Source organism: Pezoporus occidentalis, unplaced genomic scaffold (genome assembly GCF_034315485.1).
Source record: "Pezoporus occidentalis ecotype Australia unplaced genomic scaffold, CSIRO_AGI_Poc_V1 ctg79, whole genome shotgun sequence".
In the NCBI taxonomy this organism is placed as follows: domain Eukaryota; kingdom Metazoa; phylum Chordata; class Aves; order Psittaciformes; family Psittacidae; genus Pezoporus; species Pezoporus occidentalis.
In genome coordinates, this window is record NW_026916147.1 from 42,207 (window position 1) to 60,093 (window position 17,887).

Here is a 17,887-nt window from a genome sequence, read left to right on the forward strand (position 1 = left end):
TTCTCTTGTACCACAGGCCAGAGACCTTTGGGGTCCTGGTCAAGGTGGGTCCTGTCAGAACAGGCCACTGGCTTGTGATGAGGAGCTGTGAGAGGGCTCATCTGGAGCCTTCCCCCATCTCCTCCGCTGTCCAGTCTGGTACCCATGTTTAAGCACTCTTTTGCCCTGGCACTAGCTGTGCTGTTGGTGTGGCATGCATAGGCATGTATCTTGCTGATCCTGATGTGGCTTCTGGTATGACTGGGGATCTGCCTGTCTCTGCAGCCTGGTGGGTTGGGCAGACTCTGGCTGAGCATTTCACTGTTGCGGCTCCTGCTCCACTGTCCTTGCTTAAACCTGATTACCACTTTTATTGCCAAGAGACACCTTTAAGTTAGAGAACTGTATTTATTTGTAATGAGGAGTGTTGATGGTGCTAATGTATAATTGATACTTAATATAATTAGGTAGTATGTTACAAACAGGGCTGTATAATTTTGGTACTCATTACAAAAGCACACAAAAGGGAGTGCTCATTAGCACAGAGTTTTTTAAATTTAAAAAGCTAAACTGAGGTGAAACAGGCCACCCATGTCCTCCATACACTGCTACTTCCAAGATCCCTTTGATCAGATATGAGGCCAGATGAACGTACTCTCAGTTCACTCCCGAGAGTGCACTGTAGTAGTGCCTTTGTGGGAATTTCTGTCTGCAACAGCTCTAGGAGATAGAAGCGATGTGATGTACAGCCAAAGGAGCCTTTACACTTCTAGAGCTGCTTCTCTGCTTTGTTAACACTGCATTATGCAGGTACGTCCCTGCTGCATGTGTGGGATGAACACTTGGGTGTTCTTGGAAGTGGTGGCCTGGAAGTGTATCTCTTAGTTCTGCTCTGAATCAAACCAGCTGAACTACACTCAGCCCATGTTCTGTTTTCACTGATGCCACTAGGAAGTGAGAATCAACTTTTGCTTTTCACTGGGTGCTTCTCTGCCCAATGACTGCATCAAATTTGACATTGGTGAGCTTTTTCAAGACAGCCAAGGCACGTTCTGGAAGCAACCTGAAAGAGACAACAACAGGAGATTTGATGTAAGATAAGAAGAATCAGCGTAAAAGTGGCACCACAGGTGATGGAAGAGCTGGTCTGGGAGTGGAAGTGTCCACACACAGACTTGAGACCAGGCTTAAGGCGGGTGTTATTTCTGAAGAATACATAGCCTCCATTAATCTCTGCCTAGTTTAACTCCAATCCCAGTCATGTCCTTGACATTTCCAAGTCTGTGTATCTGCTTGATTTGGGTTGCAATCCTGCTGCAGGACCAAAGAAAGTCAGTTTTAGGTGCATATTGGATGTGTTATGCTCTAAAAAGCAGTTGGCCTGTGGAAGGATGAGATGTGAAACTGAGGTGTGGTTTCCTCTCTGAGGATTTCTTCTCTTACAAGTCACGTCTCTGTGTCTTCCCTCTCCCACATTAAGACACAAAAGCAAAGTTATCCTAAGGGCTTTGACAGCATTAAGTTTGACTTGTCTATGCTTCTGCAACTTGCACTGTCAGCATGCAGCTCTTGGAGATGCAAAAAGACATAAAAGCTTTTTTCCAGTCTCTGTTCTGGGTTTTGCAAATAAGATATTACCAAGTGTCTCATGAAATACTGTAGGAGTTAACTGAAAAGTTAATTTAGTTGTTCTGATGTGATTCCAGATTTGGAATCTGTCCTCTGGTAAAACCACCTCCTCAGCAGAGCAGCTACACCGGCTACTAAAATCATGTGACAGGACAAATCTTGCTTTACATGGCAGGAAGAAGAAGTACAGCCTTTTTGAAGCAATTTTCACAGCTTCTATGACCTTAGTCTTTGGTGTCGGCATGAAGAAACAAACACCACTAAGCACAACACCTCTTTCTGAAACTACTCCGGGGCTGCTGGTTCAGAGGAACTGTTATTCACAAGCCTAAGGGAAATGGCAGTCTGTGAAGAAAAAGTGTTAACTTGTTCTCCCTCTCCTTCTGCACAAACTGGTAGAGCAGGTGAGTTCTCCACGGGGACAGTGAGCAGCAGAGAGTGGGTCACAAGGACCTATGACAGGGCTAAAAAAAACGCTTTTGTGTATGACATCTGCTGTTAATAGAAAAACAACACTGCTATCTCATTACTTGTCATGTGTTTCTCATACTATAATATTTCAGATGGGTGGTTGTTTAAAAAATAATATTCTCTTCTGCAGAGAGTTACATATTATCTAGTTACTGTAGGCATAATAATGTCAGATTTGGATTGGTAACTGTATAGTGATGTCAAACACCGAAGATAACAGAAAATAATTGAAACTTGTTTGAATATGAACTTCTGCTGTACAGCTGTTATTCCACTGTTTCTCTATGCTGCCAAAACATATTTTAACACATAGGTGAAAAATGCAGTTCCTCATAAAAAGTAATCTTGAATCAGATGTAACAAGTTTTATGCTTGTATGCTCAGGTAGTTAGCACTGATATATTCCCTCCTTCCCCTCTCACCCCCTTTTTATTCCCCTTTTGCTACTTACATTTCAGAGAGTAAAGCAATGTTTAGATGTGGTGGAACAAAAACCATTTTCTTGTTGGTCAGTATTCCTTCCATCAGGGCCTCGACAACTTCCTCAATCTCCAAAATCTTCCCAAGCCTGCACAGGAAACCAAACATGTAAGAGCTGCACTGGTAAAACAGGGGAGGTATGAGCTGATGTACGATGCTTCACATATGCACATGCTCAGGTAATCCAAATGCAGCTGTTATGGGGGTTAAAGGCAACTGCAGCTTTTCTTTAGCCAGTGCTACAACTGTTTTTATACAGTCAGTTGGAACACAAGGCCTAAAGCTGGTGCTAATGTGGTGTGTCTTGGTGCACAGAAGGCAGGTCAGGAAAGCAGAGAGTCAGTAGTTACCTTGTACTGGGGTTTTTGACAAATCCAGTGTTTATAAATACTGGAGAAAGACACGTAGTTTTTATGCCATCTTTTCCCAGGGTAGACAGCTCCTCTGTCAGAGCTTTATGAAATCCAACTGCAGCAAACTTGCTTGAACTGCAGGAGTGAGAAAAGCACAAATGAGAAGGCAGAAATACTATTTCTATCTTTCTGCAACTGGAAATGGCCTAAAACCCTGACACAGTCCTGACTAGGAGGCAACAAAATACAATCCAGCTGAGAAATGGTGCAGAGACTGCTTCTAACTGCCCTGGACCTGAGCATAGTGCTGGATTAGGGGCAGTAACTGTGGAATGCAGAGCGGTGCCTTTCAGAAGTTGCCTTTGCTGTGAGCAGACAGACAAATGTCAGGAATTCTTAGAAAATGAGAACCAACGTGCATCAATTGATAGCGTTCCTGGTTTTCCCACGTGAGGAGATTCTTTGAAGGCATGCAGCCTGAAGCTCTGATGTTCAGAAGGATGGGAAGAGTAGAAATGGAGAACAACCCTCTACTGCTCCTCGTACCACACAGGTCTGTCTCGTGACAGTCATGTGTGAGTGTTGGAATAGAAGAGCATTATGTGTGCCAAAGCTGAGGAACATACTGCCACAGAAATTGGTGCAGGCCAGGAGTATGAATCAACTCCCAAGAAAGTAAAACCAGTTTGTTGACTGTTACTGATTTGGACAGCGTAATTCCAGTCAAATCCCTGACACAGGAGTGCTCATGTTGCCAGCAGTGAATGACTCTCTAAGGAGGAGTGTTCCCAGGGGAAGACTGCTCTTCCTGGAGCTGCTATCATAGAGGGCTGGATCTGATACAGAATGACAATATGCAGTCTAACAGGTTTGCTGTTCATGCACCATGATTCAATTTCTTATGTTAGAAACAGGCAATACACTGACCTCTCAGATTCATCAGTTAGTTTGCTCACAACACAGTAAGTATTATTATGTTTTTTTTTTCTGAAAGTTAATTTTACAGTCAAAAACCATTTTATCTCATGATGGCAAAATTATTTCTATATACCACGGTCACTGCCACAAAGGTAAAAAGATCAAAAGCTATTCATTTGGAGTATACTTGACAACACTACACAAACTTACAGAAGAACTACTTTCTAAGAAGGAGAAGGGAAGAGGATACCTTTTTTTGCTAAGCAAAAGTCTGGATCAGTGAGGAAGAGAACAAAGAAAAGCTTTCGTTAGTTGTTGTGTCATATAATTATTCCTTCATACAAGCATTGATCCTGATTCAGTCACAGCTAATAAGCAAATTCATGAGACCCTCCAAGCATCTGTAAGTTCTGGCAGTTAGGCTTTTCTCCTTAGCACAGACCTCAGGCCATACTGTATTCAGTAGTTGGATTATTTTGGTTATTTTATGCTTTCTGATGGAGAAGATGCTATTAATATAATAATAATAAAAAAGGTTCTGATGATAAAGTCACTTACCAGTAAGCCACCATGAAAGAAGTTACTAAATGACCCGCTGCTGAAGCCACCGTGACAATGTGACCATGGTCATTTTTGATCATAGTTGGCAGAAAAGCTTTTGTGGTCTTGCATCAATGAAATCAAGAAAATTGCAGGGGGGAGAAAAGGGAAGAAAGAACAATGTTCTCTTAGGTGTATTCAGTACTGACCCTCACTATCATTTAATTGACAAACGCCATCATAAATGCTCTGTGCTGCACAGCCCCTCAGATTCTGAGAGCCACAGAGATACCTGTTCTCCTGTCAGCTGGTACAAGTGGCAACCTATTTCCCAAACTGGAATGTTTCAGGAAGTTGGCTGTCAACAGGAGCTGATTCTCACATCTGTCCCAGGCTGCTTTTCAGATTTTGGGTATCAGCAGGAAGGCTGCTGGTGTCTCACCCCAGCACATAAAACAAAACATTCTTCAATCTGTTGCTTTCCTTTTCTCCCACTGCAAAAAAAGAAGTCCTTAACAGCTGAAACCCTCCTGCTAAGTAGCATTTGCTGGCAGCTGCCCTGTTGCTGTACTTGCAGGGTGCTGGTGCTCAGCTGTGGGTGCCGAAACTACCCCATGCAAAGGGAAACCCCAACACATTTCTGATAGAGACAAACCCGTGCTGCAGATGAGGCTGTGGCCAGCTGGCTCTTGCAGAGACAAGAGAAAATGAAAATCAGGGCCAGGCTCAGATTAGCAAGAGGTTAATCCAGTTTATACACATGTAAATGCACTGGTAGCTGAAAAGAATTGTTAGTCTAAATATGTGTCCTGGACAACACTTCCCTCAAAATATAGGTATGAAGTTGATGGTGGTCCTTACCCACATGTGAGCAAGAATGTTGACTTCAAACATTCTTTCAATCTGGTGGTCCTGAGTTGAGAGGAAGTCAGCAGCTGTAATCACACCAGCGTTATTCACCAGGATGGAGACATCCCCAGTTTCCTGTTTCACCTTTTAGACAGAAAAAAACCCAGAAATTTTTGTGTCATAAGTTTGGGTTGTTTTTTTTTTATGGAGAGGACAGTAGTGCCCCATTTCCAGAGGTGGTAGGAACTGTTGCAGCAGTACCATGAAATAGGTTTTAGATCTGGTGCTTCTCCCTTTTAATTATTGCCAGTATCTGTAGTCTTCCACACATTGCCTACAGATGCAGTATGCTCTGAGTAGTTTTAGTTGGGACTATGGACATAGAGACTGTTTTGAGCCAGCTTGTTTCAAGTAACAACGCAATGCCCTCAGTGCTCTCTCCTTGCTCTTTAGGAAACTAAAAGGCAGAAGGTCCCTCAGGAGTTGGACATCAAAAGAGCAAACCTGCAATGACACGTGATATGCCAGAGCCTCACAGAAGAGGAAGAGGGTGGCTGCCATCTGGGAAACGAAATGCTACTTTGCTCTCTGTACTGAAATCAGCAAGAAGTGGGCAGATTCCAGGGGTTGTCATGAACTGCGTACAACACTTCTTGTTTTCCCAACCTTTCCAAAGATGAAGCATGTTTGGGTAAGCCTTTGGAAGTGCCCCTGCTCCCCTACCTTCTCTGCAGCACTGTAGATTTCCTCCCTTTTGCTGCAGTCCACCACGAAGGCTTGTACAGTGGCTCCCAGCCTTTTGCATTCTGCTGCCGTTTCCTCAACATTGTGCTGTAAAGGCAGAAATGAAAGACATGTGCAACTGTACCATGCCCGCGTGTTGCTGCTCGGACATTGTTCACACCAGCCAGAGGCTAAATACTTCTGTCAATTGCATTACCACTGCTAAGACCCCGAACAGTTCATAGGGACCAAGTGAAAGAGCTGCAGCTGGGGTACTGTGGCAGGACCAGTATTCCAGCCTCAAATTTTGGCCCTGTGTAGAGTAACTGCCAGAAAGGGCATGTGGCAGCAAGAGTGAGTTTACCTTGGCAAAGCACACATAGGTAGGCGGCAGGAAGGGGGCACTCGGTGGCTTTCCCACTACAGCAGGCAGACTCCACAGCTGAATTCAGAGCTCTAAAAACACAGACCCTGGTGACACCCCCTGAGATGTAAAAATGGCCCTTTGCGTTTCTGTGTTCACAGACTGGATGTGAGAGGAGCGGTTTGCTCCAAAGGGCACAGTGTAGAGAGACTTTTCTTATGAGAACAGCATTCAACGCACACACAACAGAAGCTCCCCTAAGTCATTTTATCAAGCCACTAAGTGAGGGCAAAAGTGACTTAGCTGTATCCTTGTCCCCAGGAGCCAGAAACCCATGGCAATGGGGACCTGAGCTGTCACAAATGACCTGGGACAGCTCAGAGCCTCACAGAATCTTTGCAGGTCCAGGGTGACTGGGCATCTCTGCTCAGCCCAAACTGCTGCTTAAGGCTGATGCCCCTCAGGAATGGGGCCTATGTCATGGCAGCTGGACTGGAGAGGTATGTTCTTAAAACCCTTGGGATCCACCGCCTCTTTGAATTGTATTTCAATGCCTGCTTACACACATCTTTACAACATATTCCCCAGCACCTAGGCCAGGTATAGCTTGCTATTTGATTTTACTCCTTTTCACCCATTCCAGTGCCATGCCTCCTCCCACCCGCTCCAGCCTCTGGTCTTAGGCATCATGGGTAGCATGAACAGGCACCAAAAATGTTCTACAATATCCTCCCTAATTATAAATCCCCTTACAGAAGGCTTGGCTTGGGGGTTTATTTGTTTGTGGTGGGCTGTTTGTTTATTGCAGCTTCAGGATGACATGATGAACTCCTCTGCAGCTTCTGATCCACTGTGTCAGAAGCCCTCTCCACACAGAGCTGCCCACCTACTCAACCCCATGTACAGCCAATTGCTCCTACGAACGTGCCTTTGCCTTAATCGCCATTGAATGACATCCTGTGTGTTTGTACCTGTCCATCCTCCACTTGCCAAGATCTCTTGCATTTGGGCAGATTTGTCAACATTTAGTAAGGAGCCACCTACACATGTAACTGCGCCGGAGGGCAGCAGGGCTCACCCATAGCTCAAAGTAGTGATTCCCCTGGATATGAGTGGGGAGACAAATGCAACGTATGCATAATCCAGCAACATAAACAAAATATCTGATGCCAGGGAGGCAGCGAGCAGGTGGTGAACCCGCTTCTCTGTAGGAACAGGCTGCTGGTCTCACATGCCTTTTCCTGCCAGCCCAGGCAGCAGTTCCCACAGCACCTTGCTGACCCCTGCGTTCCCTCTTGCAGGTTCTCTCTGCCGTGCTGTGGATACCACCTCGCCGAGTAGCACCGAGTGACTGTGGGACCCAGACACTGACATCCTCTGGTGCAACGGGGCAAACCCTGGGCTGAGGCTCAGCGTCCCCATCCGTGAGCCTGCAGGAGCGGCCGTGGCAGCAGGTGTGTGGATGCAGTCGTGTGCCGCCCTTCCCGTGCTATTAACCCCCAGTGCCTCCCTCGGGGACGGACGAGTCAAGACACGAGCTGTGCCGTTACCTTGCTGATGTCCCACAGCACCAGTCTGCTCTGACGCTTGGCAAACTCCAAGGCTGTCGCTCTCCCTACACCGTGGCCAGCACCTGTGATGAGAACGAGCTCTCCACTGACAGACTTTCTCTTCACAGGGATAAAAAGCTTCACAAACGCTTCTAAGTAGGAGTAGATGAGCGTGACCACGAACAGGAGGATTTCCACGAAAGATGTTGTGAGCCTCAAGTGGTTTGTGAGTTGGTTTGTGCTCTTGAGAATATTGTCTCAGCAGTGTATGTGAGAGCACGTGCATGCTGTAATTGTGGCCAAGGAATTCTTGACTTCAGTGTTCTAGATGCACCTGAGGATTTCATAGCATGAATGAGGTGTTTGAGAACTGGAACTTCTGGTTTTGAAAAAGCCTGGTCTATTCTGCTGATTATAATCCAATATTCATGTCTGGGTTTAAACAGCAGGGTTAATACTTAATGTATGAGTTGCTTTCTTTTTTACCTGAAACTCATTGGTCCCATCATCACCTTGCTCAGATGTCATGTTGTTAAAACCTGAATGTATTTTTGAAGAGGATGTATGTTTCCTTACATGCTGGAAGTGATTCTTTTTAAGAGCTGGTGATCAGATACTGTAACACAATCTGCTGTTAAGTATTTTATTGTTAACTAGTCTTTCAGCTCCCAAGACCCATGGCAGAATAAAATCACTAGAGGTATCAAGTATTATTTTTTTCTGTTAACTAGTTTGATAGTTCTGGCTTTCTTTAAAATTGAAAAACAGGGTATATGTTATTCTATTTGGTATTGCACAAAGTGATAATTTGGTGGTCATGGCAACTTACAGAGCTGTGTTGCTCCGGGGTTTGGATGTTTCATTCTTCTCTTACCAGGCCTACCACAGGATGTGAGAGCAGGACTGTTGTAAGGCTGGGTTGGTTTGTTGATGAAATGCTCACATAGGGATTTAATGTTCAAGCAGGCCTTCCTGCTGCATTTATGGTAAGTATCTTGAGGTTTTCCTTGTCTATGGTCAGTGTTCCACGATCGAGAAGGGTAGTTGTAGTTCTCAGCTTCTCACTCATGCTATGAAATTGTCATGTGTGTCTAGTAGAATACATCAAGAAGATGAAGGTACAATTCAGAATTTGTTGGTCCAGGTATGCATTTGCATGATACCTGAAAGAAGTAATAATATATTACTGAGAGCTGTTTTGTGGAAAAAGACTAGTCTGTTCTGCTTGCTATGATGTACTATGCAGGTCTGGGATTAAGGAAGAGGGTTAAAACCTACCAAATGAGATGCCTTTTTTCTTTCTTTTTTTCAGTAATTTGTCTGCAAACTGTTGGTCCCATCTTTATCCTGTTAACATGCTCAACAGTTGCAATGTTAAGCTCTACCACAGCAAAGCTCTCACCTCCCCGTATCCAGGATCACACGTGGAGCGTAGCCACGTTCCTGCAGATAAAGTGGGCTGGCTGACTGAGTGGAAAGATTATAATCCTGTGGAGTATACTGCAAAATCTGTTTTGGCTGGACCCAGTTGGGCAGATCCCCAAATCAAGTGAGTGTCATTGTGTCTCTTCTCCTGTGAACATGGAAGTAGGAAATAGTGATCAGCTGAATTAATAAAATCCTCAGCTTAAGTGATGTGATTCTATAGTGATGTGTGAAAGTCAAGACCTAGAAAGATGGTGGTTAGAGAACTGAATCATTTGAGTTAGCTCTTAAGGACCCATGATTTTACAGAGCTAAGAATAATGTTAATTGCAATAATGGATATCTGTTGATGCTGGGTAGTGCTGCTTCTCTGTCTTGTGAGCTAAGTAAAAATTTCTTCATTCTTAAGAATTTGGGAGAACATTTTCATAATACACTTGTTCACAATTGAATGCAAGATGAGAAAAGACTTAAAGTAGAATTGTGACTCTTGAGTGCTCTGATTCAGGAAATGCGACAGGTTGAATGCATGACTAATTCTTTTCTTAATGAATGTGTGTATTCATTTTTATTGATTCTGTGAATAAGTTCTCCTCTCAAGGAATGCTGTGTGCTTCTTGCCTAGAAAGTTAGATCCATCCATCTAGTGTAACTTGTCATAGTGTGAAATGACATCCTCTACATCCATATCTGTGTGTAAAGATCAGAAGATTGTGGTACTTGAGGTTTCAGCCTTGCCTTCCTTGTTTGTTTTGCTGTGTGAACATGTGCTTCTATTTGCTCTTAATTTTGGTTAGTATTCAGGTGGCGCATACAGAACAACTAGGTGACCAGGCCCAATCAGTAGGGGTTTATGAAAGGCAGGTGGTGCTTGACTTACCTTGTCTTCTTCTATGATAAGTTTTATAAACTATCTTTATTATTCTTTTCCACACAGTGATAAAGGGTTTTCTCCCAAATTCAATGAGAGAGATGGAGAAGTGGACAGGAAGAGTCTCAATGGCACATACGTGGTTGAAAATGGGAGGCCCCAGTGAGTATGTTCGCTGTTCACATATTCATTTCAGTGATGTAGGCCTCTTACAGGTCTGTCAGTTTTGATACATGACACCTGCTAGAACAAAATTGAGATAGTAATTCTTGGAGACAGAGAAAATGATACTTCAGGGCCATGGAAGAAGACTGTGGCAGAGAGGCACTAAAGGTTAGCCAGTGCTGCCACAACAGAGCATTGTGGTGATACTGGAGTCAGAGGAGGTCTGATCTGTTAATAGTAGGGTCTATTGAATCAGTTGTTTCTATGGTTTGACCAGATGTTGGCCTGTGCAGCTTTTGTAATACTTCTGTGCTGTGGTAGAGCAGAAGAGTATTTCCTTCTACTGATAAATCCTGGCATAGCACAGATGGGTAATCTCACCTAAAAATAACATCTTTTATTTCTGTCTTCTGAATGTAATTGAATGCTCTGTGCGTTTGTAGTCTTGGAAACCAAGATTCCATTTTCAGGCAAGGTTGTGGGCACAATGAGAGTAATGCTTAATCAGAGTATCTTGGGACACAAGATCTAGGAAATGATAGAGCCATTTTGTGTATTTCCTTTCCCTGTACTGTCAAAGGCAAAGAGGTTGATAAAGATGAAAACAACGCTTTGTCTCTATTGCTTTTTAAAGCATATGGTAGCACCGAATATATCTTGCTATCCTTTCCTTTGTTGTTTAGGCTTCTTTAAAGCTGCTTTTTTAGAATACTTGGAGCATATTTTGAATATGGAGAAGTAAATGTCTTTAATGTACTGTGCCACTTATTTCAGAAATCCGGTGGGAAGGACTGGCCTCACAGGCAGAGGATTGTTAGGGCGCTGGGGACCAAACCATGCTGCTGATCCTGTTGTAACTAGGTAAGGGCCAGGTGACAGAAAGCTGCCTGGCAGTAGAAATAAAAAACCCATGCATTTTGCTTTTTCATTGCATCTCTGGACAGGCTATTACTTATCATAGGCCTTTTATATGTGTTTATCTGTGTGTAAGCTCATTCAGATATCGGTAACTGAATGGAGAGATATATAGACATCTGGAGTAAAAATTTCCTAATTTTATTTTTTTTCAGCCTTGGTCTCTGAAGAAGAATAAGGACTCACTGCTAATGACAAGCAGTAGTTTCTGAAATGCTGAGGAAACAGATTTAAGGGAAAAAATAGTACAGGAGGATAAAATAGAAATGCAATTTACAAATAATCTTTAGTAATGAATGTAAAAACTGAAAGGATTATGTGATACTTCAATACTGTATACATAATATCTCAAAAGGCCTTAGGTGAGGCATGTTAAATTACAGGGATAGGTTTTTCTGTTACAATGACTTAACTGCAAACAAAAGCTGTGTGCCTACTTTTGCTTTGTAAGGAATACTAACTTGGCCTAGTATATTATAGGAGGAGGTGGGGTTAGCGTCTTCCTTTTTTTAAAAAAATATATTTTTGTCAGTATATGCTCTTTTAATGGTGCTTTTGCTAGCAGGATCTGTGTGTACATACTGACTATTTTACACAAAGAAAGCATTCAGAAAAGATTGTGTAGTTAACGCAGGTGCAAGCGAAGCAATGCCATTCTGAAGATGGAACCATTGTGAAAATCAGCCTAATGCATTTTTGTTCTTTCCCTTTTCAGAAGGCTGTCAATGCCACCAAGTTGTTTTGTTGAAAGTAAAAGAAATGATGGTTTGATTTTTGTATTTGTTTAGACAGCTTTTTGCTTGAGGGTGGCGAGGCACTGGAATGGGTTGCCCAAGGAAGTTGTGAATGCTCCATCCCTGGTGCTGTTCAAGGCCAGGTTGGACAGAGCCTTGGGTGACCTGGTTTACTGCCAGGTGTCCCTGCCCATGGCAGGGGAGTTGGAACTAGATGATCTTGAGGTCCTTTCCATCCCTAGCTATTCTGTGATTCTGTTGTTAGTTTTTATCTACTATTGTCTTCAGTAAGGAATTGTTTGTGGCGTTGTGCTTGTGCTGGGCAAGCAGTTTAGAGGTGGTGTTGCAGCCTGCATGTACTTTCAGTTTTAGCAGAAGGCATACTTACCCTCTCATTATGGATAAGCACCAGGCTTGGGGAGCTTTGCAGCTAGTAGGATGTGCTGGAGGCAGCTCTCAAAGTAGCTGCCGCTATCAGTGTAGTTACAGAAGTGTGGCTCTTGGGCAGTTTCTGATCTTCTGGCTGAGGAAAATGCAGTTGGTAGAGGTGTGCAGAAAACAAAGTGGTTTGCCCTGGGTTGTGAGTGTGCCAGACAGCAACCATCACCTGCCCCCCATGACTGTTCTTTTTCTGCTTTGTTTGCTCCTGCACAGATGGCAGTGCAGTTGCTTCGCTGTTGCTTTGCCAGGCCCTCATGTCAAGAGGCAAAAAAGCATGTTCTTGTTTGTCATTTGCTGCAGGTGGAAGAGAGATGGAAGTGGTAATAAAGTTGCTCATCCAGTTACTGGCAGAAACATCTTGCAGTTTGTAGCTATCAAGAGGAGAGACTGTGGGGAGTGGGCCATTCCAGGGGTAAGAACAAAGTTCTGGTAACAGTAGACATTTCCCTGCTGGCAAGGACATGAGGCTATAACTTGTGTGTGTTCAGTAAAAGCATGCCTTCTGGTGAGCAGCCTTGTGTACAGAGGTGAGGAGAAAGGCTCCTTAAACTGACTTTGCCCAAGCATCAGGTGGGATGCCTTCTGCTGTTTCTGCATTACAAGGCAATATTTGTATTTAATTCTCACCATGTATTTTGCTTAATGCAGGCATAATTTAATCCATTGTGGGTTTTGAAGGGCGTGCATGCTCTCACTTTACATCTAAGTGTACAGTTCCTCCCATGTCCAGAGTATGATGCAGGTGAATGTAATATACTAAGAGCCAGTTAAAGGGGATTAAGTCCAAGTGGAATCAGAGGGATAGTCATGTTTGTGTTCTTTTTTTCTTTCTGCCCTCCCCTTTAAGGGGATGGTGGACCCAGGGGAGAAGATTAGCGCTACCCTGAAGCGAGAATTTGAGGAGGAGGCCTTGAATTCCTTGCAGAAATCGCCTGAGGAGAAAGCGGAATTAGAGAAGCAACTCCACAAGCTGTTCAGCCAGGAACACTTTGTGGTGAGCTCTGCGTCTCTTGTGATAGCCTCTTGAGCTATGCGTGTAACTCACAGCTGTGTGGAGCTTGGAAGAGTGTTGCTAAAATGGAAATAAACTGTGATGCTGGGGTTGTCAGGGTGTAGGAAGTGACTGTTGAAAACTGTGTAAGGGCAAATGTATAGGAAGAAAGGAAAAAAATCTTAGACATTCCACCTTGTTTGTTTGACACTGAGCTTGTTTTGGTTTGTTTGGGGCCTTAGGTATACAGAGGATATGTGGATGACCCTCGTAACACTGATAATGCCTGGATGGAGACAGAGGCTGTGAACTATCATGATGAAACTGGTGGGTGTCTCCATGTGTGCTTTTAGTTGCCTTTTACTCTGTACGTTGGTTTGAAATTGGGTTGTATGAAATAAGGATGAAACATATGGACGTTGCCTGAAAATGATACGTGTTTGTTAGCTAGTTCTAAGCTATGGACTTTGTGCCTTAAGAAGCTCAGTCTTCATATGGAGATTGGACATTGGACAAGGATTTCTTCTTGTCACTGTTTATCTTGAATTCATTTAATTTCCTTTTTAATGAGTCTGGGGTGAGAGGGTAGTCTGTTTCTCTTGATATTTTTTCTTTAGTAGGTAGTGTGTGCTTCAGGAACATTCCATCTGGCTCCTGGCAGATTCTCACCACATTTATTGCTTTGTTGTTGTAACTGCTCTGAGACCTTTTATCTTGGTTACTGTGCCAGAGTAACTGTTGGACTTTATTTTATTTCTATAAATCAGTAGGAGTGGGCATAGCATAAGTTGCTAGCTTTTAGATTTCTCTGTAAACGTGGATTCTAACCTTTCACCTTTAAGGTAAGTCAACCTAGTTAGGTGAACAAGTCAGAGACTTCATCTAATGGCATTTCCACTGTGTTTTGGGTAATAGATACCAGTGAAGTTTCACATGTCACTGGTCCTTGATTTATCAGCACTCAAAACTGCAAAGATACTGTTCCTTTTTGTTTCTAATACACATTTTCTAATACTTTTAAAAGCCTTTATTTGGTTGTTGTCTGAAGTCCTTGGGATTCTTTTTGGAAACAGAGTAAGAAGAGAACATTTCAGAAGCTTCTCTACATCCCTCCTTAAGTACTGTTTTTGATTTTGGGGCCTTTAGTAAAATTTTAATTATTTTGGTTTTCCGTAAGCATGTATGTTTCAGAATTCAGTTTGTCCTGTAGAACAGTGCCTGAGAAAGGAAGCAGTCAGATGTTAGCTAAACAAACAAACCAAGGCAGAGGGATTAGCTAAACTTGTGGTAGTGAGTACATGTTGTTATGATGATTTCTATTAACTTATGCTGCTGCTGATACCCCAGGAGTGGTGACAAGGAGTTAACACCATCTCTGCTACTCAGATTTGGTTTAAAACAGTGCAAGTGTGCAAAAAGGTTTCTGGCACAGAAACAGTGAGCAACTTAATTGATTGAGAAGTAGTTGAAGATTGCAAAAGAGCCATGTGGAAGGGTGGAACTGATCAGTTGTGAAAAGAAAAAGCAGGAAAGAAGATGCAGTATCATGTCCTAACTCTTGTTCTGTGAACAGGTGAGGCATTGGATAATTTGCCCCTGGAAGCAGGTGATGATGCTGGAATGGTCAAGTGGGTTGACATAACTGAGAAGCTCAAGCTCTATGCAAGTCATAGCTACTTCGTTAAGCTTGTGACTGAGAAATGGGGAGCCCACTGGAGTGAGAATCCTGGTCCTGAGTGCCATGAGTGATGTAAATGAAGACCCAATGAACATCAAAGGGAGAATACATTTTCCAGCTCTGAAACAGATGACGGTGTCCTTTTCAGTGACAGTTCTGCAGAATTCATCTGGCTAAAACACTTGGCAATGATAAATAGAGACCTTGAGATTGCTTCTTTTGATTTCTTACCTCATGTGAAATAATGTGAATGTAGAACTGTTACCTTGTTTTGCTTTGTCTTCATTATTTGCAACCATTTCATATCATCTGCCAATCTGCATGAGAACACAGGGAGTCTGACTGGTTGTAGTTCAGAGACTCTCCACTTTAGCTCTGTATTTTTGCACTCATTTCTTGTCAAGTGTATGAATCCATACAGGATGAGAGACTTGTGGGAGGATAGCCTGAATAATAACTTGATTGAAGTGCTACATAATAAAATGACATTTCTTTTCTGAGTTTTGCTTAATGTGTCCTTTCAGTGATTTTTCTGAGAGATTAGTTTTCACATTTCTTGCTCTCTAGTTTAAAGTATGGAAGGTATTCACATCTGAATGTCTGACAGTGCCTCTATCTATAACAGTATCTGTTGGTGGATGTAACTTGATGACTAACTTCGGGAGCTGGGTTTTAAGGTTCCTCTCTTCATATTGCTTATGGCTATTAGGAGGACTGTGCCGTGAACAGGATCATTGGGAAGAGCAACCTTAAAGTATAATCTTGTAAATTGTGGTGGGTTTTTTTTTGTGAGTCACTTGCAGTCAGGAGGCTGATGTGGGCCTTCTGTGACATTTATGCTGGTAACAATAGCTGCACAACAGTTGCTGACATGTCTCCCTATGTTTTTATTCCAGGGGTAATTGCTGTTAATTGTGTGTCAAGAGTTGGTGACAGTGACAGCTTAATTTTGTGGTTGAGACCTGGGGAGGGGATCTTAATGAATTTTGAGCCATGTGTTGAAGTCAGATGGTGGTAAATGTCATGGTCTGGAATTACCTTCTCTAACAGTACTGTGACATGCTCATGCTTTGTTGAGACTGTTGGCCACATCCTGCTTAACTAATGAATGTTTTTAGAGCTTGTTCCTTTTCAACACCACTTCTTCCCAATTAGCTTATGAAATCTGGAGAAGTCATACGCATTTATATGGGGAGACACTGGGAATCTTGTAGAGTTAACGTGTGTTACTTTCTAAGGAAAAAGTAATGCTAAGAGTTATTAATTTTTCTTTCAGTCCTTGCTCACCTCTTCCTGCACATTTGGTTTCTTCTGTGGTCTTACTAAAACATCATAAATGCTTTAATCTAGGTTCATTTAAAACTAAATGGAAACAACCAAGTCTATAGAAGATCAATAAAATCATCAATGTCTTATCTACTTCACAAAATGAAGAAATAATAAAGATTAAAATATTTTTAAATTAATATAGAATAATAACGTAGTTAAAGTGTGGATGGGGAAACTCGCTTTCATTTATCATCCTTACTCTTAGTGCTCTTTTAATTTGTAGATTAAATACTGGTGGTGGTTGCCCCTTCACAGGCTACATGAGGTCACGTGAAAATTTTTTCTTGTACTGTGACTGTAGGTAGCATCTATCTCTGCTTATATTAGCAAATACTCCTTTTCTGTGCCTTGCAATGAAAAAGCTGAAGTGGCAGCATCACTGAGAGTTTCAAAACAGGTTGGGCGAGGCAGGGAATATGCTTTTGTACGTGTAATCCAGGTTGATTTATGTACAGTGCTGTGTGATGTTACAGAGTGTGAAGTGGGTGACGAATCCGGCTCATAGGAGAAGCTGTTTGTTTAACTGCTTTTGGAGAGAAATAATCTTTTGCTTTTAAGAAATTCCTGTGTTGAAAGTAATCAAAGCTTGATTCATTGTTTCCCAGGGCATCAGACTGGAGCTGTACAGGTTAGCAGTCCTTGCTGGTTCAAGAACAAACTAACAAGTGGCAAGCGGATTTCCACTATTTAAGCTACCCAAACAGCATTTCTGAATTCCATTTTCTTTTCATTGAAAGGTGTTGTGCTTCAAGCAAAAGGTGTTTTCTGACCTTCCTTTGTAGGAATAGCATTTGGGGCTTCTTGCTTACAGCAGAACATGCCTGGAGCATTTTTAGTGAAGTGCTTGGCTTAAAATCACAAAGAGAATGGGATTCAGGAATAATCTCATCCTGTCACGATTTTTATGCCTAAATTGTGTCTGTCTTTAGGAAAAACGAAGTTGGGAGATGGTGAAATAAATAGCATTTCTTTCTCAGGAGAAATGGTAGCAGTAGTTGCTGCTTCTGTGGGAGGCAGGAAGAATGTGCCTACTAAGGAGAACAAGGAGGTGTTGGAGCTGTTTATATCCTCTGTTCCTTGTGATGGTGGGCCTGTTGCCTGTCTTGACGCACATCAACATGCTCATGCAATTAGCTTTTTACACAGTTTGTCAGCTGTGTGGCATTGGTATTATTACTGTTGCATTTCAGGAGGTGGGGGAAGAAGTATTGGAAAAGCTCTGGCTTTTCTTCATGCATTTTAGGAATTACGGTTTTAGGACTGGTGTTATATATGATGTACCCTCTAGCTTCTTCACTTGCCTTAAATCTAAAATGAAATTTCCATTGAACTGTTGCCTTGATAACCTTTCTTTGACAAAGTTCTGACAAAACCCATGTTATCTAGGTAGACTTTTATTTGAGGCTTCTATGCAGAATGTTAAACTGATGATACAGTAAATAAAGGAAACAAGTCCTGTTTCAAGTTAACTTTCTTAAGTGT

General features: G+C 42.5%; 2 protein-coding genes across 2 annotated transcripts; one reads left to right on the forward strand and one right to left on the reverse strand.

Annotated features, from left to right (window-relative positions):
- Positions 1-367: 367 nt before the first annotated feature.
- HSD17B11 (hydroxysteroid 17-beta dehydrogenase 11) lies at positions 368-8,384 on the reverse strand. The gene is made up of 8 exons (XM_062602835.1): positions 8,343-8,384; positions 7,857-8,099; positions 5,943-6,050; positions 5,232-5,363; positions 4,389-4,495; positions 2,910-3,047; positions 2,531-2,647; positions 368-1,042 (listed from the first exon to the last, which is right to left on the reverse strand). The coding sequence occupies exons 1-8, from the start codon at positions 8,382-8,384 to the stop codon at positions 955-957; spliced, it is 975 nt and encodes a 324-aa protein (XP_062458819.1). The 3' UTR covers positions 368-954.
- Positions 8,385-8,738: 354 nt separating this feature from the next.
- Positions 8,739-15,576, forward strand: NUDT9 (nudix hydrolase 9). The gene is made up of 8 exons (XM_062602834.1): positions 8,739-8,842; positions 9,169-9,405; positions 10,219-10,314; positions 11,092-11,178; positions 12,708-12,819; positions 13,255-13,401; positions 13,641-13,725; positions 14,972-15,576. The coding sequence occupies exons 1-8, from the start codon at positions 8,787-8,789 to the stop codon at positions 15,145-15,147; spliced, it is 996 nt and encodes a 331-aa protein (XP_062458818.1). The 5' UTR covers positions 8,739-8,786; the 3' UTR covers positions 15,148-15,576.
- The last annotated feature ends 2,311 nt before the right edge of the window (positions 15,577-17,887 follow it).

Coding starts and splice junctions, on each gene's coding strand:
- HSD17B11 (XM_062602835.1), bottom strand. CDS start 8,384: ATGACATCTGAGCAAGGTGATGATGGGACCAATGAGTTTCAG. Junction 8,100..8,342: donor ATGGGACCAATGAGTTTCAG/GTAAAAAAGAAA, acceptor AATATTCTCAAG/AGCACAAACCAACTCACAAA. Junction 2,648..2,909: donor GTCAAAAACCCCAGTACAAG/GTAACTACTGAC, acceptor TTTCCTGTGCAG/GCTTGGGAAGATTTTGGAGA.
- NUDT9 (XM_062602834.1), top strand. CDS start 8,787: ATGAAATGCTCACATAGGGATTTAATGTTCAAGCAGGCCTTCCTGCTG. Junction 10,315..11,091: donor GTTGAAAATGGGAGGCCCCA/GTGAGTATGTTC, acceptor CACTTATTTCAG/AAATCCGGTGGGAAGGACTG. Junction 11,179..12,707: donor GCTGATCCTGTTGTAACTAG/GTAAGGGCCAGG, acceptor CATTTGCTGCAG/GTGGAAGAGAGATGGAAGTG.